The sequence below is a fragment of the Pelodiscus sinensis genome, chromosome 8, assembly GCF_052426305.1.
Source record: "Pelodiscus sinensis isolate ZL-2025 chromosome 8, ASM5242630v1, whole genome shotgun sequence".
NCBI lineage: Eukaryota > Metazoa > Chordata > Testudines > Trionychidae > Pelodiscus > Pelodiscus sinensis.
The window spans coordinates 63,574,407-63,600,878 of NC_143059.1; the positions used below are offsets into that span (position 1 = coordinate 63,574,407).

The 26,472-nt window shown below is 42.0% G+C and overlaps 1 protein-coding gene across 2 annotated transcripts in view; it reads right to left on the reverse strand.

Moving 5' to 3' along the window:
* The window catches only part of CASP7 (caspase 7), a 37,449-nt gene extending 15,420 nt beyond the window's left edge, over positions 1 to 22,029 (reverse strand). The window contains exons 1-2 of one of the 2 annotated variants that reach the window (XM_025190684.3): positions 21,806 to 22,029; positions 17,203 to 17,347 (exon numbers count right to left, since the gene is read on the reverse strand). In XM_025190684.3, coding sequence (XP_025046469.2) covers positions 17,203 to 17,321 — 119 coding nt within the window. In that variant the 5' untranslated portion in view covers positions 17,322 to 17,347; positions 21,806 to 22,029. The remainder of the gene's footprint in view (positions 1 to 17,202; positions 17,348 to 21,805) is intronic. The other variant, XM_006134972.5, reaches the window with a different exon arrangement.
* Between the last annotated feature and the right edge of the window lie 4,443 nt (positions 22,030 to 26,472).

Sequence of the window (26,472 nt, forward strand, 5' to 3'; positions counted from 1 at the left end):
CTCATCATTACTGCTGCCTTCTCCTCATGCTGGAGGTTTCTTTCCTTGGGAGCTCACTGTCCTCCCCTCACTTCCACTGTCCTGCATTTACCAATCTCTGAATCCACAAGCGATGCATGGACTGTCATCCTCTTTGAGTGCTCTAGCCTTTCCATTTGGAACCCCATGTTATTTATATACTACAATCCATATGGTAGCCTTGATTCTTCAAGCCCTCTAAGCACTGAACTCCAGTTGACCTCTGGGGGCTCCATGCTTGGAAGGCACTAGATCAGACTCTGTAACTGTAGCAGTGTGTTTTTCCAAGAACGATATTGCAATCTCAACATTCACTTCAAACTAGGCCCAGTGGGTGGTGGACATCTACTATAGATTTTAGAAACTTTGTCTGTGTTTTCATCTGTCCATCTGTGAGTCCCTTTGTTCAAGAACTCCTAAATAGTAAGTGTTAGGATCACCAAATTTGGTCTGCAGCTTCCTCTTATCATAATGAAAGCAAGGTCAGGGTTTGGTTATGGCAGGATACTGGGATGTGCCTGGAATTTGATTGTTTCTCATAAAATGGAAAGGGAGGGTTCTGGCAGGAAGGACACCTCTACTGTAGAATGAGTACAAGGGGTGCAGCAAGGTGCCAGCGGTGGAGACTGGGACAGCTATAGCCCCATTGGGACAGCAGGGGGCAAGCGTGGAGAAAGAGACAACTATCTACGGCATTTTTCTGAGAGCCTGTCTGTTTGTGTGTGTTTGTTTATATGCCTCCTGCCTGGGGGGCATGCACCTCTTCGCTTGGTGTGCCCACTGCAGCTGCAGCAGCTATGCAGAAGTGCTTCTCACCTGGACCCAAGATGCTGTGATGAGAGAGGTTGTCCTCTCTCCCTGGAACAACCTGCATGTTGAACCCCTCAGCCTCAGCTCCACCCCAGAACAATTATTTAAATTAGAAAAAAAATCCAAAACGTATCTGAGTTAAGGATCCAAGAAGCACCTACTAAATCCTGTAGTTATTAGTAAGGATAGAGATCCAGCACATTGCAAAAGGGATTTTCCCCTTGAGGTTTCCAGAAATACTGAAGGCCAGAGTCTGTCATAACTTTTTGCTCAGGTAAGTAAGGCCGCTTCATGGAGAAAAGCACCAGCATAAAACAAGAAATTCTAGAGGAAGAAGTGCTAAGTATTGACAGGAAGAAAATGTGCTCTCACCCACATAATCTGTAGATAAACGAATCCCATTACTGTCTCTAGAGCCACCAGGGATTAAAAAACGATCTGACTTCCAACTTCTATTTGTGATCTTTTGCAAATCACGAACTTCTTTCCCTTATGAGGAACAGGTTCAGTGGAGAAAACAACGAGTCCAGTGGCACCTTAAAGACTAACCATTTTATTTGGGCATAAGTTTTTGTGGGCTGGAGCCCACTTTATCCAATGCATGAAGTGGAAATTTCAGTTTGGCAGGGATCTATACATACATTCAAATATGGGAGTGTTACATTACTATGTAGAATATCAGTGCTAAGGAGACCAAGTCAATAAGAATGAATGTGACCCACTCCCAATAATTGACAAGAAAGAGGGAATACCAAAAGGGGGGAAATTACTTATATTATAGTGAGCTAGCTATTCCCAGTCTCAATGGTGTTTTACAACAGTTCTGCTTGGAAGAGGAGTAGAAGTGGCCAGACAGAGGAATAGGAGAATAAGTGCAAAATTACTCTCCCGTGATGGGGAATTTTTCTAAAGAGGAAATTGGATACACTTAATCCAAACAGCCATCTATCAACTATTAATCTTTGAGACTATTTCCCATTATCTTTGAATAGTATAAGTTGGATGGGTGAGCAGGAAACACTCTAATATTTCAGCAGAGCCTTGTATGGACTCTGGTGTTTTCCTAAGCATGGAAAATGTGTTGCTCTATGCCTCTGAAGTGCTCTGGAGGAAATGTTGTTACCACTTCATTCTCAAGCACGTCTTAAAATAGCTGATTCTCATATTGTTTTACTTTCTTTTCTATGGGAAATCCCTGCAGCAGAATTTTCCTTGTACAGTTACTCCACAAGAACACAAATGAAACACCGAAAATGCAAACAGAATGGTTGTTAGATTTTGTATCAAAAATCACCCAGATCTGTACAGTAAATCTGAGTGTAATTCAGGCCAATTCAGTATATTTTTTCAGGGTGAAATAGCAGGAGAATCTCAAAGAGAATGAGACCTCGGCTCAAAATTTGTTTTTAAGTATCATATTAAGTGATACAATTTGCATGGTCTGTTTCTAGCTGTTGTGTTCTTATGACCATGTGTTGCTGCATTATTATAAGGCTTTCATAACATGCTACCCCAGGTTCTCGCCTAACTGCTTTCTTTTACTCCTTCCTCCTCTTCAAAATTTCCTAAGCTCTTAAACACCCCCAGTTATCCTTGTCTCTCCTGTTTCAAATCACTTCTTACAAGTGTCTGTACTTGTCACCTTCCTGCAAGAACAGGGACAAGCCACTCTTTGTATCTGACTGGTACTTTTTAGGTTATAAATTCTCTTTATACTTTGTTCTCGGATATATCTACTTAAGTAAAACGGCTCGAACACTTAGACCAGCCTAACAAATAATAGATAATTACGCTGTCCCCTTTCCCCCCTCAATTCTGCAGGGAAGTATATATTTGTGGTGCAAGGAGCATGCCAGTACTTGAATGTCCAAATGCCCACTATTTTATTTGTGCAAAGAATCTTTTGTATTTCTACTCTTCAAACAGAAAGCCTCTATTAGGACTAGGCATATTTGGTGAGTGCCTTTCCCAGCTGCAAGTGTATTTCAATCCGTGAACACCAGGTTTTAATACTGGGATTTGATAGTGCTAATTGATATTGATATGGATTTAATATTGGGATTGACAATGATGTTTTATGTGCATAAAGAATAAAGGATCAGACCCTTCATGGAATGTGGGACACAAATGACTATAACTGGTAGTTATAGAAAGGTAGCATGATACTGTGGATAAAACACTTGACTGGAATTAGGAGCTTGGGTTTCATTCCCATTTCTGCTATTGAGTTATGTTCTTGACAATTCATTTCCTCTCTCTCTCTCTCTCTCTCTCTCTCGGGTTTCTCATCTATAAAATGGGGGTGATTCTTGTTCTGTAAAGTGTTTTGAATAATGCTACATAGCCCTAAGTATTATTGCAATGCTAAATGTTCAACTGTAAATATTTATGAAATCTAATCGTTCCATCTTGTTTAACAGAGGTCACAGTTTTTACTTTAGGAAATGGTTGGAAGAGAAACTGGCCAGCAGATTAACAATTCAAGTAATTGGCCCCTGATGTCCAAGAAACTATTAACACAGGGAAGATAAATGGAATTCAAATAAATGTTTGTCTAGGAAAACCTGTTAATTGCCTGTATTAATTGACATTACTATGAGCTTTGAAAGATTATCATGAATAAAATACAGGCAGTCCCCGGGTTACGTACAAGATAGGGACTGTAGGTTTGTTCTTAAGTTGAATTTGTATGTAAGTCGGAACTGGTACATATTGTAGGGGAAACTCTAGCCAAACATTTCTCCAGAGCTCAGTTTTATTCTCCCACACCTCATTTCCCTCAGTCCTTTATTCTCAAGCTGAGGTGTCTGCTGAGAAAAGCCGCTCCACGTCTCCCTGGTCTGCTGTGGGGGAAGCAGCTAGTGCGGGGTTGCCTCACCCCGTTTGTAAGTAGGGATCCGATGTAAGTTGGATCCATGTAACCCGGGGACTGCCTGTAACCAACCTTTGGAAGACTTCTCAGACTTGCTCTAGAAAAATATTCTGATGAGAAAATGAGAGGACTTTCAAATATTACCATAAGAGTCAGAAACCCCTCGGTTGGGAGATAAAAGAAAAGGGAATGTAGCTGCTGTCTGGAGCTGAGTGAATAATTGATTATTTGATTGGGTGGTTAAATTGAAAAAAATCTGAAAAAAAATCCCATTTACAATTGAATCAAAACTAAATTTTGTTTTTCTCACTGCAACCAACCAACCAAAAATTGCTTTAGGTTAAAGTAAAGATTTTGTTCAATCTGAAATGCTTTCCCTCTCCCCCATTTAGTTTAATTATATCTTTGGATTGTTTTAGTCTTTTTACAATTTTTTAAAAACAAATCGAGATTAATTTCTAAACAAAATGTTGTTCGGAAGCAAATTCAAAATGTTTTGTCTCAAAACCGACAAAAGCTGATTGGATTATTTCACTTTTTTCATTTTTTATTTGACCTAAATGATTAGCTGAAATTGACACAAATGATCAAATTTGATTTAAAAATATATTTTGGCGATGAATATACTAATTGCAAAAAAATAAAAATAAAAAAAATCCTCCCAACTCTAATCCTAACAACACTGCATATCTGAGTTCCTCTCCAAGCTTCTGTTAGTTATTAAGATTGGCATAAGATATTCCTTACTGAGCAAGAGAATGCTTTTTATAAGAGTCTCTAAACCTAAGAATAGCAAGTTAGAGAGCAATACTATACCACATAACAGGAGCTCTGAATAATTATTCCTGATGATGAAGTGCATCTATGCAAAAAAAAATATGTAAAGATGGTGAAAAGTGCCAAACTGATATGAGTCAGGCCCAAAGTGAACATTTATTAACAAAAAATAAGGCAAGGTCAATGCCCTACTTCTTTGCAAGCTGCTTCATCAATGTGCCTCAATTTTGATCATCATCTTCATGAAGAAGAGAAAAGAAGGGGATAAGCCCTAATACTGCAAACCCTCATGCAGGTGCCTGACTTTGTCATTGAGGGGCACTGAAATCAATGGGGCTAAGAATGACAGTAAAGTTAGGCTTGTGCCTAAGAGTCTGCAGAGCAGGATTAACCACAGTGACAGTTCTCAGCTTCTTTGTTAAGACTGACAATCAGTTCCAGTGACATTTTTAGGAGAACTTTGGAACTATACTACGATAGTAACTCACCACAGAAAGGCCACTTAAAAGTCTTCAAAGGAAGTTACTTTCTGATGTGAATTCAAAGAAAGAGTTAAGCAACAAAGGGCCTAGATGCACTTAAACCATCCAAGCCCTTTTCATATATGTGTAAGTTAAATACAAAAGATAAGGCTGAACTGAAAAAATAGTAGCTATATTGGTCTTCAAGAAAAAAGACACGGTAAATACTCTAACTGCTTCTATGGTCTAACAAACTAACTCTGTTACACAAGCCAAAAATGCGGCTTCTTGGAATTTCCAATGCCTAAAGGTGGGGCCACTTAAGACTACTTGTCTGTAAAAACTCATTTATTTGTCCACTAATAAAGTTTATTAACTATCTAGTTCTGCTCTTACTGTGGCATGTGTAGCAGCATTGCTTGAGACTGTAGAGATCTCTGAGTGAATGCTGCTTTACATTAAAAAAAAACAACAACCTTGCACTTTGTACTATACCTTTTATCATATATCACATCATCTTCCAGGATACAATTAAAGTTATATAAAAAGTTACTCATTAGGACAATCTCCTCACAAATTCACGGCTGTGCTTTATTCACCTGCAATGCCACTTGAGTTTTACACAGAAACAAAATGCAGGTTTCATTCTAAGGGAGGAATATATGATTTTAGATTGCTATAGCTTTGCAGAGATTTATAGTAGCTTTGTGTAGTACACTAAGTGCTGGACTGGGAGCCATTAGCTCCTGAGACTATGTCTACACTGCAGTTAGACACTTATATGTGACTCGGACTAGCTGACTTGGGCTCAGAGAAAGGGGGTATGTCACTGCAGTACAGATTTCCAGGTGTGGAAGGATACCAGAATCCAGAAGTCTAGTAGCAAAGAAACAGCCTTGCCTCTACCCACGCCCCATGAAACTGAGTCAGCTGACACAGGCAGACATGGGATTTTAACTTCAGTGCAGACACATCCATAGTCTGAATTCTAGTTCTGCTGTTGAATTCTAGTTGCGGGTGTTCTTGGGGAAGTAGCTTCACATCTCTGACTCTGATGGTATGTCTACACTTCAAAACAAACCTAACCCCCCTTTTGTCTACATACAAACACATCACGCTAAACCATGGCTTGGACCCTAAGGGGTTGGAATGTCTGAGCCCGAGTTAACCCAACACAGGGTTAAAGCCTTCTTGCTTAGAAGTTAGTGTAGATCAGGTTCTTAAACTGTGTTCCATGGCACATCTCTGACTGCCTCACAGCATACCAGTGTGCCACGGAGAACAAGAGTTCAAAATGGCCACCCTTAAAGAGACAGGCAACTTTTTTCTCCCCCTCAATAACTTTCCCCTGACCCTATTTTTCTTTTTGCTCAATAACTTTTCCCTGGCCTCTTTTTTCCCCCCACTCAACAAAAAGTCCTTGGTGTTCCTCATAAAAAAAATTATTAAAGTTTAAGAAACACTGGTGAAGATGTAGCCCCACAGGACTTACGTTCTGGAAGTCTGCAAAAAGTATCCCCCAAATCCTCTAGACAGTCAAATTTGGTAAACAGTCAAGTTTTCCCACTCTGCTCCATGTACAAAGGAGTGGGAGCAGCCACATTTTGGATGCTAAGGAAGTGTAGCATCCTGGTGTGGTTGGACTTGGTTCTGCATAACGTATTGCAGATGTTGAGCCAGTGATTCCAGCGTGGGGCTCCGACAATTCCTAACCTGTTACAATGAGTGTATGTGCTAAAACCCTAGGCTAACAAACCCAGGGTCTGCTCACTTGAGTTATCCTAACCCAGGGTTTACCCTGCCCTATAGACAGAGCATCAGCTTCTCTATCTGTAATATGAGAATCCTAAGACACATCTATGTTATATGGTGATTTCATTACTTAATAAATGTCAAGAATGAAGCAGATACCAAACTGAAGTCCCCAGAATGTGTTCTTTCTCCCAAAGAGTGAATAGATTTTAAGGCCATCTAGTCTGAACTCTTACATAACAAAGGTCATAGAACCTTATCCAGTAATGCTGTGTCAAACACATAACTGCTTTTTGAACTATACATAATTGTTTTAGACAGACATCCAATCCTGATTTAAAGACTTCAGATGGTAAAGAATCTACCATGTCCCTACCTAAACTGCTCCAATGGTTAACTGCCCTCAACAATTAAAAATGTGCACCTTATTTCTAACCTGAATTTGCCTAACTTCAGCTTCCAACCACTGGATTTGGTTATGCACGTTTCTGCTAGCTTAAAGACTCTGCCAGAAATCTCTTCCCCATGTCTACTTGTAAACCAAGAGCAGGGCGCCTCTTAACTGTGTCTTGGATAAAGAAAACAGACTGAGCTTCTTAAGTCCATCACATACGAGGCATGCTTTCTAGACCTTGAATCATTCTTGTAGCTCTTCTCCGAATCATTTCCAGTTTCTGAAATCTTTCCAGTTAGGACTGTGCACGTACAGCAGAAATGTAAAACACAAAGTAATTCCAATGTGGGACAACTAATCATTCAAGCAACACCACTGAGATGTAGAAAAAAGTGTCAACCTAGAGGTAAAGGTTACAAATAAAAATGGTTCAAAAAACAAAAACAAAAAGAAAACACCTCAAATTCCTACAAATTCATTTTAACCAGATTTTAACTACAGATTTTCTAAATCAGTTGGCTCCCAAATGTACTATATCTACTTTCTTTACATCCATTCTCTTACACTAAAGCATTTTTCTTTACTGCAGTTCAAGGTTCTTAATTCCTGTCGCCTCAGTAGTGGATTACTGCAATTCAGTATACAAGGAGTTGCACCTGAAGACCACTCAGGAACTTCAGGGGGTGCACAATGCCGTGGATTAACACTTTAGTGGGGTGTTTCTTGCAGAGAGCACATTTTGCATGGGTTCTGTCATTTGCACTGATTGCCATGTGCATAATAAGACACCATTCCCTCATCCTCATAAAACCCCACGTGCTTTCAGAGCACCAGTTGAGATCAAATTAGAAACTTAAGCTAACAACTCCTCTCACCCTTAGGTTAAATGGAAGGGGTCACTGACAGGACAGCACTTTCAGTTAAGATCCTTCGACTCTTTGGAACCAAATCGAGAAATGAGACCCAAGAGGCAGAGACCCTGTTGGTATTCAGAACTCACCTTCCATTCTCCAAACACTCTGGGGAAGGGTTTAACTAAGGACAATGCAAGTGGGCTAAGTGGAAAAATTGTAAGTGCAGTGTTGAGTGGACAAGAAAAAGTTTGCTGTGGGAATGGTTTAGGCCCAGATCCTACAAGCTGCTCCACAAAGGCTCCACCGACATGCAAAACTATGGAAGTCAATGACACTCTGTGGAACGGAGGGATCTGTCAAATGGCACTGTTTGCAGGATGAGAATCTCAGCATGTAACTTTTGGTACACTTTCCATCTTGTAGATACACGTGGGCTGTGTCTACACTGGGCCACTTATTCCGGAAAAGCAGCCGCTTTTCCGGAATAAGCTGCGAGCTGTCTACACTGGCCGCTTGCTTTTCCGGAAAAGCAACGACGCTCTACTGTACAAAATCAGCCGCTATTCAGGAAAAACTATTCTGCTCCCGCTCGGGCATAAGTCCTTATTCCGGAACACTGTTCTGGAAAAGGGCCAGTGTAGACAGCCCAGTAGTCTTTTCCGGATAAAAGCCCTGATCGTGAAAATGACGCTTGGGGCTCTTTTCCGGAAAAGCGCGTCTACATTGGCCACAGATGCTTTTCCGGAAAAAGGGCTTTTCCGGAAAAGCAGCCTGCCAATGTAGACGCTCCTTTTACGGAAAAACTGAAAACGGAATAGTATTCCATTTTAAGCAGTTCCGGAAAAAGGTGCCAGTGTAGACACAGCCCTAGATTTAGAGATAGGTCATTTATCTATATATATAAAAAAGCTTTTCCTGCAGCGTGACAGAACGAAGTTATCAGGCTCACGGCCAGAGAGAAGGGGTTGGCAAGCGTCGCAAGTGGGGGCAGCCACCTTAGTAAAATCTAAATAATGAATACCTTGCTCTTGTTCTTTTATAACTACATATTAGCTGTTTGTAGTTTATTCACTACAAGAACTACAGCGGGACTCATTCAGTTACATGTTAGTACAAATGTTGTCAGATACAGCCTGCTACACTGAAGTATTGTGTAAATATTTAACAACAATTAAACAAAAAAGGAAGTCAGGACTGTTCTTTTGTACACAGCACATTGTCTTCGGCAATCTCTAGTCATGCTCTTGCAGGATAGCACTGCAGTGTAATATAATTAAATGGAGCCAATACAGTTAGAGTTGCCAGGTGTCCGGTTTTGAACCGAACAGTACAGTATTTACAAAGATAGCTTCCCCAATTATCACCTCTAATACCATTAGCTCACAGACATTTACCTTCCCCTCTCTCCCCGCATCCCCCTTCTGTTCTGAAATTTGATTTGTCCTTTTCATATGTGTTCTTTTTTTAAATTGTATCCTTTGGTATATATGGTTGTGAATATTTTCTTCCATTATTTGATCTGAGGAAGTGGGTCCGGCCCACGAAAACTCATCATCTAATAAACCATCTTGTTAGTCTTTAAAGTGCTACATAGTCCTGTATTTTGTTTTAGTACAGTATTTGAGCTTTCTGTTCGGGAAACAAATTGAGAAAATATAAATGTCCGGTATTTTCTAAATAAGATGTAATATAGATTGTGATGTAATGTCATGTGAGTCTGGTATTTTTGTTGAAACCATCTGGCAACCCTAAATACAGCACAAGCTCTGTTCTTTAACCCTAGGTTTATATTTCTGCTATTCACCAAAATGATAAGATTTATAAAGCACCAAAATCGTTAAGGACTTTACAAACTCAAAAGAGTACAGTTAACTTTTCAGAGACAGTTCCATTCTGCAAGTCCTGTATGTATGAATTTCTCATTAGAGTTGTGCAAACTGAGATCTTTCAGGATTCGAGATTAGGATACATAATACAGACCGATAATTTCTAATTATGCTATATAACACCAACACCCGCCTCTCAACCACCAGAGGCGTTAATATAAACTAAAGGTATGTTTTTGTATCAACATAATATTAATAAAAACTAATACTAAAACTAAACAAAGCAAAGCCAAAAGTATACTTTTCCAAAATACCATTTCATATGAAAAGGCAAGCACTGTGCCATCAGAGTAACCTTTAGCTGAGAAGAACGCTATGTCTGAATTATTTCAGGGAATTCATTCATGACCCTCTCACAAAGGCAACAACAGAGAAGGAAGGAGAGATATGACACTCTACAGTACCTTGGCTCATCATCAAATATCACTCCACTCTGCATCTGAAAATAGTTTCACCTTGTGTCCAAGAGCAAGTTTAATCTTCTTTTAGTACTGCTAGGAGCCCACCATGCTCAGGGCTATAACAGACAGTGAGGCAGGAAACTCTGTGTTCAGGCCCAAAGTTCCCCTATGTCAGCAGTGGGTTACGCTGGACTTTTCTATGGGGCTATTCAAACCCCCATGGCTGTGGCCTAGCAAGCTGCTGAGGTCATGCAGGCCTGATCTACCTTTGCTGACAGGCAGAAAACACAGATTCTCATCACTATGATTCTATCAGTGCCCCAGTGCAGGAAAGGAAAGTGGAGTGGAATAAGACAACTGTACCTTTTAACAAATTCTTATCCACCATATGATGGACAACAAAGAACATTTCTGAAAACATTTAACCTAAGCTAACAGTTTAAAAAGAACAATCCTTTAGTACTCTGTTTCTTAGAAATAGTTCCCATGTATTTATATGTATATAGCTCTAATTCCTATTAATTTTGTTTGCATTTTTTCACATGTGATTTGTTTTCCCTTATACTTTGAATTATTTGTACTAACTTAGCTTCTTTGCAAACCTGATACGTGATTGGCTGCTAGGATTGCCACCTGTGCAGGTTTTCCTAGGACTGCTTTTTGGAAGTAGCTGTTATGGGAAATCTGTAAGTGTGCTCTGTACACATTGCCAAATGTTCAGGGATCAGGATCACCCCAGATATATCTCAGAGGTGGAAACCCTACCTGCTGTTATGATTGCTAAAATACAATTGCATGATAGCTGAGCATTTATGCTATGTACTATGTGCTAATGGAGGAAAGAACTGTTACGCCAACACCAGCTGGCTGCTGGCCTTCTCTAGTAAGAATCTAGAGCTCGAATTACAAGAAAATAAATAATATAATAATAATAAAGAATAATTAGAAGTGAAAAATTCCTAGTGTGTTCTGTGAGAAAAAAAACTTCCAAAATATTCTTTTTTACTCATGCAGGAAGTGCCTTAACCAGCAAAGACCACCTAATCCAGTTACCCTTTCTCAGACTGATGAAATGCCACATGCTTAAGATGGAAAGCACATATTTTTATCATTATTATTTACTATTTACATTATAATAGCACCTGCAAGCCCCAAACGAGTCTTGGCTTTATTATGCTTAGTACAACAGAAACACAAAGGAAGATAACCCCTACCTGAGAGAGCTTACAATTGAAATAGACAAGCCAGAGGAAGAATTGGTGAAACATTATCTTCATTTGACAGCTTCTTTTATGCCTTTTGGCAAGTCACTTACCATCCCTGTGCCTAGGGTTATAAGGCACAGGGATGGTAAGTGACTTGCCACAAGGCATAAAGGAAGCTCGAGGCAAAGCTGGAATCCAGCGCTTCCACATTCCCAATCCAATGCCATAACCAGAAGACCATCCTTCCACTCAATACAATGTGGATAAGTTATCTTCCTGATCTATCCATCCAGATTCTCACCTACTCACATTGTGTCCATCACCATTGTACCTGGAACACAATCAGTCTATGGTTCCAGATAGTGAGAGATCAATCAGCTATTAACTGGAGCAGGAAGACTGACACCCGGGCAGTGTATATCCTGGCTATTGTGAGGACATGGGAGATACTTTTCATAGAATATCTAATTGTGAAAAAACAACAACAACCCTGCAATAGTCAGTGTCAGCAAAGCTCAAAGTTTTTATATTGCAGTAAAAACGTACAAAGGTGCTGCTGAAACAAATGAGATTCATTCAGGTAATCGTTAGGATTTCATCGCTAGGTCAGGGCAGGAGCATGAAGACTTTATGAAAGGACTCATTTCACAGTTGTTTAGTAGGCAGATGTTGACAACCCTACTCATTTTTCTGTAAATAAGGCCATGCTCTTGGAGATTGAAGGGCCTCTTTTTCCAAAGTTCAGTGTTTCAAGTGGCCTGCACAACAAAGGATGGGCAACTTTTAAAAATATGTGTGAATGTGAAGGGAAACCAAACATGTGCACTCTCAGAAACAATTCATCTTGAAAACCTTACCTGTGATGTATCCTGTCAAACAAATAAAAGGAAACTGCTGGTAATCAAGGGTGGGTGGAAAATAACTCCCAGGAGTATAAAAGAGAACAACAAAAGAGCATCTCTTGTCAGCCTTAATTTCCCTGTCCCCCTACATCTCCAAAGCTGTCATTATAACAGGTTATTAATCCATATTAATAACCAACCAACCTACCATTCAAGTTCCTGCATGAGAGTCACGCAGCAGCCTGTTTTTGTGCAAATGCATGAAAAAAGCACCACCAACGCTATAATTGCTCTCACCCTCAGAATCCAAAAGAAAAGGAGGGGGATTTTTGATGGCATTTTGCTGTGCAGCTCCTTAGCTGGTGGTTATTGGGGTACACTGACTTCAATAAAGCTATGCAGACTTTGCACAAACTAAAGATTTGGCTCTGTTTTGAAAAATTTTGATATACAGAGACATAGGTGGTGAAAGATTACTTCACGTTTTATTTCAGTCCATGGTTCTTACACCCTGATGCTCTATAGTGCCATGAGAAATAGGAAATCTGAAAAAGTCTTATACACTCGTAAGAATTTTTCATCTGCATTTTGGTTTGCAAAACAGAAAAAAAAGCTTGTGTAAAATTTGAGTATATATTCTAGTAATTGAGGATGTCATAACCGCTGAAGGACTGAAGAGCCAGAAACCTCCGTTTTTTGTAAAGTGACTTTCAAATAAGAGTTATCAATTTAATTGAGAGCTCTTAAATTATTATAAGTTGGTGCTTTGATTCCTTACTGAAGGCAACATTAACTACTTTATAGAAATACTGCAGAAATATTACAGAGATCCAATCAGCTCAGCTAACTCATCTCAAGAAAACCTTATGGTATAAGTTCTTTTTATCCTTTGCACCTTTGAACTCTGAATAAATGAATCTTTGTTCCAAAGACACTATTTGTATGTCACTCCAAATGTATTCCATCAGAGGCTCCCAAAGGGAAAAGCTTACAGGTGCAAAAATTGAATTTTGCCTGTGCTGCTCACATGGCTAAGAAACAGGAGGCTTCAGCCTGGATATCCTGTCTAAGACGGAAGGAGCAGGTGAGTCCATGCAGAAATAATTGCATGAAACAAGACCTGTCACCTAAACGATGCATTTGAGGAGGCCTGCGTCTGGAAGCTGTTCCAGTAACTTTAGAGTTCTTAAATAGATACTTATTTATATACTACATAATGTTTTCCAAGTGAGGCCTGGTCTTCACTGAAGCGTAATGTGCCTTAGGCTAGGTCTATAGTAAAAGGGACCGCTGAATCAAGATAAGCAACTCCAGCTACCTTAATGCCTTGTTTTGTGTTTCCCCACTGTCTCCACAGCGGGAGGCTGACAAGAACAAACATTCCCGTTAGCTTCCTTTACTGGCCACCAGTACTGGCCAGCATCAGGGCACCCTCTGAGTTTGATTTAGCAACTGTTGCTAAATCAAACTCCGGAAGATCAATCGCAGCAGCTTCAATCTTCCATATAGTGAAGACAAGGCCAAGGGTGGACATAATTATGTCAGTATGCACACCACAGTCTTGCTCCTGCTGGTGTGTTCCCTATTACACAGATAACATAACTCCACTACCACGAGAGGCGTAGGACTTATGTTGGTGTAGTTAGGGTGACACAGTGTCCCTGTAGAAATTGCATTACTTATACAGATTGGCTTTCCTTCTTCTCAAATTCATGGTTCAATTTACAAAAAAAAAAAAAAAAAAAAAAAGCCAGCTCCCCAGTGAGGCTGCTGTGCTCAGTCTCTACTCCAAGCCAGGCTGTTGCTCAGGCTCTCTGCTCCCTGCTGGGTTGGTAGTTCTATACAATTCTCTAATATTATAGTTGCCCTGGTATCCAAATTCTTACAGCTATGCCCATGGATACTTCACTGTAGCCAAGTGCACTAGAAATACAATCACAGATGCTAACAAAACAAGCACTACTCTGCCATACTATAGGGGCATTTGGTTGTCTTTAAAAATACACTGCAAATGAAATTCTAGTGACATTGATGTCAACAGTTAAACTCCTGTTGACTTCAATGGAGCCAGAATTTCAGTTTGTGTTGAATTTGGCCTCTGGATGCATACAAGAAATGATGGCTCCTATATTTCACCAATACCCACAACTCATATATTCATATGACATGCAACAAACAGAGCAATTGTGTAGAGGAAAGGCAGAAACCTATACAAATTTTAAAATGTCTTGTTACTATCTGGGGTAACACCTTTGAAATTCCAAGTGATGCTTATGTGCATGAAAGATATTAAAGCATCCTGTGGAGAAATGAGAATTTTTTAGGAGATAAAGGCATGTAAAAGTATTACAGGACCACACAAAGCAGATAAGGAAAAAGTGATATGTACTTGTGTTTCCAAAGATCACATGAAGAATGCATATACATTTTCCAAATCATCAGCCACATTTTCTCTTAACTATTAACTTTTCACACTTTCATTGTCATCAAGCTTGCTATGAGTTCCTTGCTATTTCTGCCCAGCAAAATAAAAACCACAATCAATTGCTTGTACATAAGGCTAAGATTTATTCCTTGGCATTTTTAGTAACAGTCTCAAGGACAAGTCATGGGAAATAAACAAAGATTCATGGCCCTGTGACCCATCCATGCCTTGTACTATATATCCCTAACTAAATCTTTGGTGTTCTGGGAGGCTCTGGGGCACCTGCTGGTTCAGGAGAGTTTTGAGGGGCCCACTGGCACTAGGAGGGTCTCCGGGGTACCTGGTAGTGCTGAAGAAGACTGGGTACCCACTAGCTACAGCAGTCAGGGAGGTCCAGGGAAGTCAATTCCATGACCTCTATGATACGCTTGCAGCCTTATGTGCAACTGTGATTCTCTTTATGAATCCGCAATTCTAATATCCAACTTGTGCCCTTTTAGCCTTTATATGACAGAGACTCACTCTAATGATTTTTTAAACAAACAAAAATGATATTAGCTTGCCATCTAGTGGTAACACAACAAAACAAAAAGCAAGTGATTTTTAACAATCAGTTTTTTCCTTGAACCACACTGTTTCCTAAAATGGTAAAAAAATCTAGAAGGCTTTTCAAAGAAATGAAACAGCGAAATAATTTCCCCTAACAGGAAGAAGAGAAAAAGTGTCCTGATACAATTCAACGGCTAACCCTGGCCGCTTGATCACGTATCTAAGGTAGAAGCCGGAGACTAGACTGACAGCATGGCAGATTTGCTGTGGAAAAGTCACAGAATGGCAATTATTTCTGCTTAGATTGGAAACAAATTATGCTGTGGTCTACCTCATACTTCTACTGCACTGAGAGAAATACACCCTCCTCGTGTAGATTTTCAACTACTTCCCGCTTCTGTTCTAGGGCTGCATGGAACTGAATCCCCAGCTGCAGAGGGACTAACAGCAGCTGCAAAGAACTTTCTGCATGGTTCACAATCCATTTTCTATGATGTCTCCTAATTCTGTTCTCTTCTACATTAGAACAAAGAGGTTTCTCATTAACAGCACCAAGTTAACCAGTTATCTTTCACACCCAGGTAGAAAAAGTTAATGGCCGGAACAAGGCCTATGGTCATTAAATACAACCAAAATTAACCAACAGGAAATGTCTCATACTCGGGTGTTAGTAGGCTGCAAATTTATCTTGCACAGCATGGTCAAGGCACTGGAACTCTATGCCCTGCTCTGATTTACTTTATGTGGCCTTTGACTTTTGAGACTCTGACTTTAAGGTGCAACTAATGTCTAGAAATATTTTTTAAGAGTGATGTAGTTTCAATTTGTAGATTCACAGTATTCTGAAGAATAGAAGCCTGGTGCAGTAGCCAGTCAGATTGCTCAAATAATTTCTCAAGACATAAACATTCTTCATTAACAAGTGGCAAACTGTAGCAATTTAGCATAAGAATGGAAACGGTATTTCTCCTTAGAACAGAAAAGCTATTATGCTGGTAAAACTAGTTTAATTCATTTTAGACAAATAAGCCTTTTTTTAAAAAAGTTTTGTCAGGTTCTAGAAGCAAAATCTTGAGTGCTTCATTTTATATCTGCACAAAACGTGAAGTTGTGATTATAATAATAAATATTTAGGAGATTGATTATAATATTTGCCTTTCTACTGTGTCTTCCATCAGAGAACCTCAAAGAGCTGTATACTGATTGATGGACCCTCATAAAACACTCATTTTAGAAATAAGGAAATAGAGGCTGAGAAATTGAGTGACTTGCATAAGCTCATGTTGTGTTTGTTCAAGAAGACTCCTATCTGACTCCTAGGCTTGTACCATAGCCTTTAGATCACACGCTGTAGTCAAGAAAGATAGAAAGAAAGCCATACCACTTACTTAGGTAACTAAATAAGGATATGAGAACCACACTGTAAGCACCCATGTTTGAAAAATAACCATAGAGAATTATCTCTCGCTATATAAAAAAAATGTTTTTCTGCCAGACGAAAGAATGATGTCATCGTGCTCTCATGCTCTCTGGTGGCAAAAGCTGCCAGAGACAGGGGAGAGGGGGGTTGCGGGGGGCGCTGGCGAGCGTAGCAAGCAGTGGAACAGCCCCCTAGTGCTTATTAAAACCTGAAATTAACCCAACTAGGAATATCCAAGATTTTCATCTCTGAAATAATGGAAGTACTGTAAAAGTGAAGAACAAATATCATGCACTGTAGTCTGTGTTTCTCATTCCCATACAGTCATGCACTGTCTGGATTGAGAAATACTTTCCATGGACATGGAGTGCATGAATCCATAAGCTGCACTGACTGAATTTAATTTTCCAAAACCTGACTTAAGGTTTTTAAGGCCTATTTAACATTTTTGCTAGCACAATATGTCACCTTTTGGGATTCATTCCATTGCATATAGATGGAAACACAAAAATAAAGTATTATAAAACTAAGCTTACTTTGCAAAGATGGAGAGTCTGCTACTTCTGTCTGGCCTTGCATCCACAGTATCACCTTGATCTTCATCATAGTCTTCATCCTTCAGTATGGGCTCAGGACCGGACTGATTTCCTTCCATTTATGCACACAGGCTAAAACAGAGAACTAGAATATAAGTGCCCTTCAGGGAGTGCTATAATATTTTAATATATTTCTGTAACTAAAAAACCTAATACATCAAATACATTTGAGGTTAATTATCAACCTGTTATACAGTGTGATATTTCATAGGCTAGGAGTGACCATGATTTTCTGGATCCTACATCAATCTAATACTAATATTATGTGTATTCAACCACCACTGTTAGATTTTTCTTATTGCAATTATTCAAAAAGTGACCCCAGAAATTTGTCCAGAATTGGCAGCTAAGGTCAAAAATAAAAATACATTTCTAGTGAAAGGTCTTATATCATACTTTAAAGATAGTTTGTAATTTAGTCAATGTGAACCAAAACCAGTATATTGGAAATGCAGCACTAAAAAAATAATATCAAAATAATAGCTATTCCATTGTAGTTATAATCCAAGTTTGAAAATATCCTACAAAGGAAAAGAAAAGAAAAAGAGAGAAAAAAAAAAAGCTTTCAATTTTTCTACAGATAAGGTGGATGAAGTAATATATTTTATTGGACCAACCTCTTTTGGTGAGAGCCGAGTTTTTAAGCTTACATAGACCTCTTCTTCAGACTTCAAACAAATGAATTTCCCATAACTGAAAAAGAGCTTTGCGTAAGCTCAACAATTTCTCTGACTCACAAAAAGTCACTCCAATAAGAGATATTACCTCAGCCATCTTGTCCCTCTAAAATCCTGGACCCATATGACTACAACATATAATAATGGAAGATTTCAATTTTTCTCACATACATACATACATATATATATCCAATTGTGTTTAACACAATTATATAATTATATAACTCTTGCATATAGACTCTGTATGAAATTGAAATTCGCTGCTTCTATTTAACACAATATTAGTGTGTTTTTAAAAAAGAAAGAAAGTTATGCTATCTTTCTCAGCAAAATGTGTACAGTAATTCCTCGCTTAACACGGGCCCGCTCAACACGTTTTTGCGATAGCATGATTTTTTTGGGGGGGAACATTTTTCGACCAACATGAACTGTCCCCACAATAACATGATTTCCCCAAGGGCGGGCCGGTAGCTGGCAGCTGCACAAGGCTTTCCCTGCAAAGCAGCAGAGGTTCTCCGCTCGCTGTGCTGTTCCCTGGTGACCCTCCTCTGGCCGGACACAAGGCATCTGGCCAGAGGGGGTCACTAGGGAACTGTGCGGTGAGCGGAGAACCTCCGCCACTTTGTAAGTAGGCAGACGAAGCCCCGTGCAGCTGCCGGTGACCCAGCTGCCCGCTGCAAGAGGAGAGGGAGTGAGGCATCCAGCCAGAGGGGGTCGCCAGGGAATGGCGCGGCGAGTGGTGAACCTCCGGAGGCAGAGTAAGCCCCACGCAGCCGCCGGTGACTGGCCAGTTGGGGAAACTCAGCCGTGGGCTGCAAGCCCCCTCCCCTGTCCTTCCCTTCCCCAGAGCCAAACACCTCCCCTCCCTGCTATAACCTAGTCCTCTTTTTCCCCCAACCTTATGTCCCAGTCCCAGCTGCTAACAAATGCAGGCTGGAGCTGCAAGCACACATGCGCTTGAAACGCAACCTCTACCTTTTCCATTATTTTCAATGGGAAAACTGACCCCGCCTCACACGTTTTCACTTAGCACAATCATTTTCTGAAACATATCTACTGTGTTAAATGAGGAATTACTGTATTACTCTTCTGAGATTTCAGAGCACCCTCTGAGGCAAATTATGGCACTTGGGACAAATTCTGCTTTCAATCGTTCCAATATAAATTGAGAGTAATTTATAGTCAGTGGAGTAGTTTCAGAATTACACTAGTGTAACTGAAAGCAATAATTTCCTCTGTAATACACGTGACATAAGAAAAACCACACTACTTACCAGGCAAAAAAGTTTTGGATTTTTTAAAATCATAGTATTCAATGAAAAGCATAGTATTCAATGAAAAGTTACATAGGCCCCGCTCCTACAAACAATTATTCATTAAAGTAGACCTTATTCATGCATTTCCTATTGAGCTCATCAAGGACAGATAAGAAATGCTGATTATTTTATTAGATACCAGGGGAATGTAGAACTATGCAAGCAAATATTAAATTGTTTGCATGGACTCTGATCTGAATACTGTATACCAGCCTAAAAGTAGAAGGGAAAGTGACTTTCAGTTTCATCTAATTTGACTTCAGTAGGAATACTCACAGTTCATAAAGGACTAGGGCTAAGACTGATGATGTTTGAAGACATACCTATCTCATAGAACTGGAAAGAACCATGAGAGATCATTGAGTCCAGCCCCCTGTCCTCATTGCAGGGCCAAGTATCAGCCCTGACAGATTTGCCCCAGACCCCTAAATAGCCCCCTCAAGAATTGAACTCACAACTCTGAGTTTAGCAGGCCAATGCTCAAACCACTGAGCTATCCTTCCCCTACTTCCCTAGCCCTAAGAGGGATGTGTTCCTTACTGATCTGGAAAGCAGCATGAACTCAGAGATGATAAATTTGCATATTACACAAGATTATTTAGGGAAGACAAGGAATATCAGAGAGACCTAATCCAGAACGGTGAATGAATTCATGGAAGAAGATTAATAAATGCAAAAACGGAAGGAATAATTTGTCTTGTGCATTGGAATTGTGGGATTCTAAGTGAACTGTTAGCTTCTCAGGGGTGTAATTTTTTTTAAAACCAAAATACTAACACCAGTGCTGGAGGCAATTATATCAGTATAAAGTTGCCTTATAGCAATATAGCTTATTCCCTTTCTTTTGTTTTATGCCAAGATCTATACCTGGACCTTTATACCATTGTAACTTTAGTCATATGGGAGAGTGTTGAGTGATGTTTCACTTTAGCTGCACCAGCATAGCCTCCTTTCTAGTATAGACAAGGCCTAGTGCAGTGATCCCCAACCTTTTGGGGCTGCCGGGTGTCCAGGGGCGGGGCTGCGCATGCGCTGGGCGCCCGGGGCGCAAGAATGGTTTGGGTCGGCCCTGGTCACTAAGCGGGTGCACAAATGCCCCAGGGGGCGCCATGGCACCTGCGGGACTGCGTTGGGGACCACTGGCCTAGACAAAGGAAGGGAAGAATCACTGGGGCTAAGAAAAGAGGAAAAGAAAAGGGTAAAACACTGAAGATTGGAGGAAAAGACATTAGAAGTGAAGGGTCATAGGATAGGAGGAAGAAGAGGGCCAGAAAAAAGAGAAGGGGGGGGGGTCAAGCTTTGGGGTGGACCAGAAGGCTCTGGGGCCAGGGAGAAGAAAAGAGCTTAGAGAGAGTTAGCTGCTAGGAGTCAATGGAAAAGGAGAAGAGGGTCAGATGGCGAAGAGGGATAGAAGGTGATGGAAGGTGGGGTTCAGGTGCTGGGGTGTCAGAAGGAAGGTTAGAGGAAGGGTTGTCACCTCTGAAATACAAAGAACAAAATTATTCTGACTCTGAGCCCATAAGACAGGGCAGCAGGCAGCATATACTGAGTCCCCTTACAGATTTGTCAAGACAAAAACCTGGCAACCGTGGTTACAGGGAGGGGTTAAATGCTGAGGGAAAAAGGAGGAGATCATAAGGCATGGAGTAAGAGATGGAGTTAAGGCGTTAGTTAGAAAGTCGGGTGGTGGGGTTGCTCTGCAGGTAAGAGTTGGAAGGATGCTTAACCTTAGAGGAAAAACTTAAAAAACACTGAATTGTCTAGTGTCACTTTAAAGACTAACTTCTTCAGATGACTGGAGTATTAAAAGTCCCGGGTCAGGCTTGGGATGTGTGTGGAAAAAGTGGGAACAGAGCTGGAGTCAGCTATGGGAAGGGAAAGGAGAGGCCTGGAGAAGTGATTAGGGTGATCTGACAGGTGGGAGAACCTGGGGAAAGAGGGGAAAAGCCAGGGAGGGCTGGAAGGACAGCGCTAGAGAGGATGAGGCAGGGAGGGGAAAGGAGGATGGAGGAGAGGGCAAAGCAGGGAAGAGTCAGAAAGGGTTAGACTAGCGGTTCCCAAACTTTTTGGTATCATGCCCCCTTTTTGATTTTTGAGAAACCCTCGCCCCTCCGTTCCCAAAAAAATGGCAGCGAAACTCGGGGTGGGATTGACGGGGGTGGGTGTGGCTGGGTCGCCTCACGCCCCCCCCTGGAATTTCTTCTCACCCCCCCAGTTTGGGAACCCACCGACGAGGGTCAGGAATGGGAAATTGGCCCTGGTGAGAGGGTCAGGCCCGGGGAAAGAGGGGGCAGGCGGAGATGAAAGGAGAGGGTGCGATAAGGGGCAGAAGGAAGAGAGGAGAACTGGGGGGCAAAGGAGTCGGGATCGGGTCCTGACGAGGGCCTCAACTCTGGGGCAGGGGAAGAAGGGGAGGTCAGAGACTCGGGAAGGCGCTGGAGGCACCTGGAGCAAAGGGGTCAGACGGGGTGGGGAGACTAGCCACGCTCCGGAGGGAGGGGGCGGGCACAGGGCGGGGGGCTGCCGCTCGCCCGGCCGGGGGGCACTGACCTTGCGCCGCTTCTCCTCTCTGTGCAGCCGGGCCCGGTCAGCGCCGAAAGCGAAAGCGGGCCAGGCCCTGCCCCCTGTGCCTGCGCGGCCGCGCCGCTCCCCTGGCTCCGGGGCGTGGGAGCCGAGCCCTGCCCGGCCTCTGCGCGGGGGAGGGAGCAGCCACCCAGACATGCCCACGCCCGGGGGAGCTTCTGTGTCTTTGCCTTCGGGGCTGGTGCAGGCTGGCACTGGCCTCCGGGCTTTTGGAGCTTTGCGCTTTGCAGCCGGGAGGGTGCGACCAGGACTTTCCGTGCGTGTCCCTGCTCGTCTGTGAACGCACCCCCGCTGGGCCCCCCCGTATGCGGGGAAACAAGCCCCAGCTTCCCCCTGCAGGCCGGAGCATGGGGGATGGAGACTCTGCGCTGCCTTCCCCTGGCCGCTGGGACCATGCTTATGTGGGGGACCACGGGAGGAGTGCGTTCCCCACTCCCCCTGAGATGGGTCTGGAGGGACACAAGGCCGTCCCTCCCTGGGCTGGCACTCTGCACGGCCCCCCATGGGCTGGGGACACTCGTGGGGGGCAGAAGCTGAGGATGTCACCAACTCTCCCAAGCCAGAATTTGAGGCAATGGTGTCTGGTCCAGGAGAGGAGGCAGCGCTGGAGCAGGGTGCAGAGCAAGGCTCACCTGAGGGCAGCAGGTGTGAGGGGTAGGCGGAAATTGCTGCTTCTCTCTTGCCACCGGCTGCATGGCCGCCTCTAGCCCTTCTGCCCACGCTCGCACCCCTTGCTGATGCCCGGTGAGCAGGGGCTGGGCGCAGTCCATGGGGCTGCCAGAGCTCAGGCACTGAGCCTGCAGGTGCCGGAGGATGTGCAGGTTCTGGGAAGGTGTTTGGGTGTAAACTCTGGGCTGGGGAGGGAGGAGGCACTTACCTGGGGTGACTCTTAACTGACACATTCTCCTCTGGCATCAGCTCCTAGGCCGGGGAGGGAGGGGGGCAAAGGTTTTCTGGGCACCACCCCTGCAGCTCCCATTGGCTCTGGGTGTGGGGGCAGCATGCAGAGACCCCCTTCCCCCCATACTCCATGGCCGCCCACAGGGACATACTGGGTGCTTATAGGAGTGACCCAGAATAACCCTACTGCACTGCCCATAACAGCCCAGAGCCTTTGACCCTTTCAAATTGTGTCCTTTGCCTCCCTCCCTTACCGCCTCCTCTACGCCTCCCGCCCCCGCAGGCTTGTCTGAGAATTTCATGGTTCCTTGTGCTGGATCTTTAAGAAAAACTAAACATTTTGACTGCTTGGGTGTTAACAGGTCACTTCCCCTTGAATGGTCCCTTCAAATGTCTGTTAACTACTTACAAGAAACAATTTGCTCCACCTTGTGACAATCTGTTTCCTGACTTGAAGAAGGGATCTCTCTCTTTGTAAGCTCAAAAGCTCACATTTCTCACCAACAGAAGTAGGCCAAATAAAAGATACTACCTCATTGATCTTGTTTTTCTAAAACGTGTGAGACCCCAATAAAAGGTATACAACATTTAGGTCAAGTATGAGAGGGGTAGCTGTGTTAGTCTGAATCTGCAAAAGGACGAGGAGTCCTGTGGCACCTTATAGACTAACTGAAGTGTAGGAGCATAAGCTTTCGTGGGCAAAGACCCACTTCATGCATGTAGTGGAAATTTCCAGAGGCAGGAATAAATATGCAGGCCAGGACCAGGCTGGAGATGACGAGGTGGATCCAATCAAGGAGGATGAGGCCCACTTCTAACAGCTGATCTGGAGGTGTGAATTCCAAAGAGCAGAAGCTGCTTTTGTAGTTAGCGAGCCATTCACAGTCTTTGTTTAATCCACATTTTTAAGATTTTCATTTAGGTCACATTTTTAAGATTTTCTTCATAACTTCAAGGTCTGGATTTTTTTTTTTTCAAAATCAAGCTAAGCTCATGTATTCACATGACTTCATGAACTAAGTGTTTTAGAAATACCACAATGTTCGTGATTAAATCAGAAAAGTTGGTAACACTCTTCCGAAAGCCAGGCCATTGTTGCTAGGAAGCCGGTTTACTTTTACGTGAAGGAGCTCAATTTTTCTTTCTCATAAGCATGCTTTTTGCTCAAAAAGAAATTCATTTGATAAAATCCACATATCTAAGCAATTTTCCCCCTACCATAAAGGACCCATTTCCAGATAATTAGAAAGTAAAAGTGTATTTTGCAGAATGAATTACAGGGGTAAAATAATTACAAACCCTTGTGACATGCATAGAGCTGCTGGTGAGCAGCACATTGCAGGATGAAGCCTTGAATGGTTAAACATTGATTATCTAAGTCAAAAGTCCTAGATATACAGCATAATCTGTATCTCTTATTTTAATGTGCAGGTGTGAAAACTCTGGTTTTACACCAAAACTGAAGTGCAATGAGATCTACAAATAGAGATCATCACCTCTCTACAGAGCTCCAACAAGAACTGGAAATGCCAGACTGGATTCAGTCCTGTTTCACTGACTCTGCCAATTCCAAGCCACTGTTTAAAAGTAGTCAACACATGTATTTATTCTTATAATTTTTACTGAAACCCCATCCATGGCTTTACCTACTTTCACAGTAATTAAAATCAATGCCCCTGCTGCAGTGACCACTGTCATCTCCTCTCCTGGACAGAAGAACCTCACGTGAGTTATTTAATAATATTATATTGGATTTTCTAGCTGTGATGTAACTAGCACCATTATCTCGGCTCAAGTGTCCTTTCCTTATCATTCTAACGTATTCGGCGTGCAGTGTCTTAGGTGATTATGGCCTTTTACTATCCTATTGTATTAATTTATAACCCAACAAAGCCAATGCCAAATCTTCTGTCCTCTTACCCTTTTGTGTGCATGGTATACTCTGGGTATAAGAACTCAACACTGAATCCTTGTCTTCACTGGGGGCAGTATTGAGAACTAAAGGTTTGATCCTGTTAATATTTAGTACCCCACATAGGCCCTAATCCTGCAAACACTTACACATAGTCAACAGGACTATTTACAGTGCTTAAAATTAACCATATGATTAAGTCTTTGTTCCATTGGGGCTGTAGTGGTTAGTACTATGTCTCTTCAGAGCATTTGTCAATTCTATTTTCTACACAGTGCTATTACACTGTTAGCATTCAGTAAAGTTAAGTAGAGTTGGTTATCACCAGGCATTGGACAGATTTCCTTATTGTGGTTTAAAGTAAAAGGTTCGGAAATGTGGCTAGTCCCAGGAAGGCGCAGAAACAGGCAAACTATTACTAAATATCTTTTAAACTTTTATTAGAATACTTCCAATTATAGTTTTTCTTTATTAGTCTCTTACATGCGTGGCCGCCAAATAACTATTAGTAGGAGCAATAAGCAAAGTGCAATACAATAAATGAAAATTCCCTGAGCTTTTTCTAAGTCCCAATAGTTGTCAATAAGGGACCAGGGATTATCAACAGTTATGTTTACATTAATCTTACTCATAAGTCTAATTACTTATCTAAAACTCTTAACAATACTACTTAACAAAACTTTTAACTAAGTTTAGATAGCAATACTCACATCTTAGAAAAAACACAAAGTACAACAGCAACAACAGCATAGTTGGTATACGTTACGCTCTACAGGAACTCTGGTTTGGTGAGTGGGAGGTGGCCTTCGGGTGATCAGTCCTTGGGCCTGGCTCGTATTCTGCCATCCAATGTTTATTCGGGATTCCTCAATTTGATACAGGAGGGGAAGCTGTTTTATAGAGAAAGCTTTTGCACACATTTTGTGATAGGCTAGCAGACCCTGTCTGCTAAGTGACAGGGATAAGGGGGTGAGATGGTTTCCTGTTTTTCCCTTTCTGCCTTATTGGGCATGGCACAGTCAGCACAACCAGCATGAACTTTACAGGTCTGGTTTTGGTTCCTGTTCGTCGCTGACCTTTAAGTTACATAGTGTAAGGGTTTTCATCAAGGGGAAGTGGACCTTTTGCTTGGATGGCAATACGCGCGAGAGGCCTGGCCAGCAAAGAGCCTGCTTCCACACTTATAATACCTAATTGCTATTCCGAGTGGTGTGGAGTGATTCAGTAGATTGTAGTTTACTTTAGAGCAGGGGTGGGCAATAAGAAGGAGGCAGTTCGCCAGGGTTAGCCTCTGATGGGCCTCTGCCACTTTATTTATCTGCACCTTCTTACATACAGGCAATTGCACTCCTGTTGGTAGCAGATCGCCCTTCCTGGCCCATGGGAGCTGTGGGAAGCAGTGTGGACTAGGACACCACTGCCCACAGGTCCCATTGACCAGGAATGACGATCGGTGGCCAATGGGTGCTGCAAGCATCCGTACCTGCGGAGATGAAGGTAAATACAGTGGTGGCAGCATCTGGCCTGAGGGTTGGTTAATTGCCCACTGCTGCTCTAGAAGGAAGTACCTAGCAATGTCCCATTGTTAAGGGAAATTACTGTTGGAGGTTCTATAGTTTAGGTGAGATGTAAAACTTAGGTCCTGACCACTTGCAGGTATGAAAAATTCCATAGTATTTCTTGTAAGACTAGGATTGTTCAGCTCTGGTGTTTGGGACTGACAGTCAATCTATTCACGTTCTTCCATAGTTTCATATTGATGATCCATTTTTCACTTTCTGACCTATACTGCTCTGCTGATGTGGTACATTATTAAATAAAG